This window comes from Topomyia yanbarensis, chromosome 2, assembly GCF_030247195.1.
Source record: "Topomyia yanbarensis strain Yona2022 chromosome 2, ASM3024719v1, whole genome shotgun sequence".
Taxonomy (NCBI): Eukaryota; Metazoa; Arthropoda; class Insecta; order Diptera; family Culicidae; genus Topomyia; species Topomyia yanbarensis.
Genome location: NC_080671.1, coordinates 193,481,892 through 193,484,396, shown reverse-complemented (window position 1 = coordinate 193,484,396; position 2,505 = coordinate 193,481,892). Strand labels below are relative to the sequence as shown.

The following is a 2,505-nucleotide window of genomic DNA, read 5'->3' as shown; positions in this document are numbered from 1 at the left end:
AATAATTATCTTAAAGCAGTTGTCTATCAGAGGTTGATGCCTAAAACAAACATGCTTAATGATGTTTGCAATACCGTCAAGTATGTCAATCTAGGAGAGAGAATGAAAACCTGAGGAAAGTTTGATCCAATAACGAAGGCTGTAGTTGTGTTGGTTCACAGTTTCTAGAAAATACAACTACCCCATAAAAAATCCTACCGACTTTCCCACCGATTAAATCGGCCGACTATGCCACCAATTAATCGGTCGATTGTTGCACGGACTCTTATGGCAGTTTAACATGGGCGTCTGCCGACGCGACAACCGATCGTATATGGTCTATTTTAACCTATTAAATCGGTCAAATAGTTGATATTAGTTTAAAACAGGAATTAGATTTACACAGATTAAATCTGGTGATTCATATGTTGACGAAATGTTCACCGACGAAACCCAACTTAGTTGGTTAATTATCAAATGTCCATAATGTTTTATGGGGAAGCTCTGTATGCAGTTGCCTTGCCACGCAGTAATTGTCATGATATTCCTCAATGTGATTGAAATGAAAATTGAAATCGAGAAGTGCATGTGCTTTTCAAACAAGAAATTCAGCAGGAAATTATTCACAAGTTGATTAAAGGCAGCACTGGTGTAATTTCTCAGAAAGGATGCGGTTAGAATCTGAAGACACTATTCTTGACAAGATAAAAACAATTTAAAATATTTCGAAAAACGTTTGCACCCGGGACAAAAATAATCAAAACCTGTGACTGACGGCAACAGTTCGTTGTATGGTTTACAATTGCTACACTATCACAAATTATAAGCCGCAATATGGCGTATTTAGAGTAATTTAATAGAAATAAAAATTCAATGCTCATCAATTATTTTAGGTGAACCACTTCATTCATAGTTTCAGTAATCCAATCTACAGCACTAGTGACTCTACCGTAAACACCAGGATATCCAGCTTGAGCACATCCTTTTCCCCAGGACACAACTCCAACCAGTACTCCGTCACACACCAGTGGACCACCTGAATCGCCCTAAAATTAAAACACATCAATTTCTAATGACATTCCAGTAACACACAAAATCCCACCTGGCATGAATCTTTTCCTCCTTGTTCAAAACCAGCACAAATCATGCTACTCTTAACTCCGCCATAATCCTTGTAGATAGTACTACATTTTTCCTGGTTGAATAATGGAACAGTGGCAGCTCTCAGTATGAGTGAAGATTCGTTCATATTCTGCGTGTTGCCCCATCCGGATACGTCACAGAGCATCTCGTCCGCAAACGAATCATCTGAAGCTGGTAATTTAATCGGTTGAATGCTTTCGCCCATATCGAGCCCCTCGGATAGCTCCAGTAGAGAAAAATCATAGTGGTTTTGTCGGTTGTGGCGTGGATGAAAGTAAATATCTCGTACGATAATCACTCGTCCCCCGCTGCGAACATGGGCCGATCCAGCACGAATTTTCAGTTTAGTCGGTTCGGTAATACCACTGCCAAAGTTGAAACATGATTGTTTATCGCCCAGCCTCATTAGTAACACTTACCTGGTGCAATGTGCTGCCGTCAAGATCCATCGATCATTCAGCACAGAGCCCCCGCAAAAATGCTTTTCACGTTGCAGCGATACTTGATACGGAAAGTCGGTGATGTTAACCGGGATTCCACCGACGATTCGCTCTTCAAAATGATCCAGTACGTCCGCTGTAGAAGCCGTTGTCGCAAGCATTTGTGTCGCACAAATCCAAACCATCACTTCGAACATTTCGACCGACAATATCCATCAATTTGTGTAAGTCGGCTGTAGTTGTTTCTTACAAACAGTAAACAGCGGGAATCGCCGTATCGATAGACGATTTAGGTTAATGTTTTAATGAGTGAGCAGAATGGCCATGGAAGCAAACTATTGTCTTTTTTCGTCAAAAGATAAATAAGTTCAAATGGACTTTTCAACTGAAAAGTTTTTAGTTCTTTGGAAAGATTGTAAACTATAATTTTAAGCTTTTCATACAGAAATCAATTACGTTTATTTTGCATCAAGTTGAAGAAAATGATAAATTGAGTGTACCTAATATTAATAATTTGTCTTTTCACGCCATACAATTTTTAAAATGTTCTCCAATGGGTTACTTGTCATGAATCTGACTCAAAATTAGTGTAGTTTCATCATATATAGGCCTCATCTTGCGCATTTTTACACCAAAGTTTGTATATCTATATTTTTGCCTATCTTTATAGAGACGCCCTGTAGCTCATACAAATTAATGACCCAAACAACTTCATATTGATGAAAAATTAGTGATTTTCAATAGTTCAATAGTAATTCTGCTATCAGATGTGACTGGCTACTATTACTGACGTGTATATAAACTTTTCATGTGAAGGTTATATAACTCAAGCTGATTTTTGGTGAAATTTTAATACAAAATTAAAGGGGGCGTCTAGTGTAAAGTGCTCAAAACGAAGATTATTTTCGTTTACGATTTTGAATGCAAGGTAACAATGGATCTT

At 38.1% G+C, this 2,505-nt stretch overlaps 1 protein-coding gene across 1 annotated transcript; it reads right to left on the bottom strand.

Moving 5' to 3' along the window:
• Nucleotides 1-863: 863 nt before the first annotated feature.
• LOC131679964 (trypsin-1-like) lies at nt 864-1,759 on the bottom strand. Its single transcript, XM_058960706.1, has 3 exons — nt 1,542-1,759; nt 1,082-1,487; nt 864-1,025 (listed from the first exon to the last, which is right to left on the bottom strand). Exons 1-3 carry the CDS (start codon nt 1,757-1,759, stop codon nt 864-866), a joined length of 786 nt encoding a protein of 261 aa, XP_058816689.1.
• Nucleotides 1,760-2,505: the final 746 nt, after the last annotated feature.

Coding starts and splice junctions, on each gene's coding strand:
- LOC131679964 (XM_058960706.1), bottom strand. CDS start 1,759: ATGTTCGAAGTGATGGTTTGGATTTGTGCGACACAAATGCTTGCGACA. Junction 1,488..1,541: donor ACGGCAGCACATTGCACCAG/GTAAGTGTTACT, acceptor CAACTTTGGCAG/TGGTATTACCGAACCGACTA. Junction 1,026..1,081: donor GAGGAAAAGATTCATGCCAG/GTGGGATTTTGT, acceptor TTTTAATTTTAG/GGCGATTCAGGTGGTCCACT.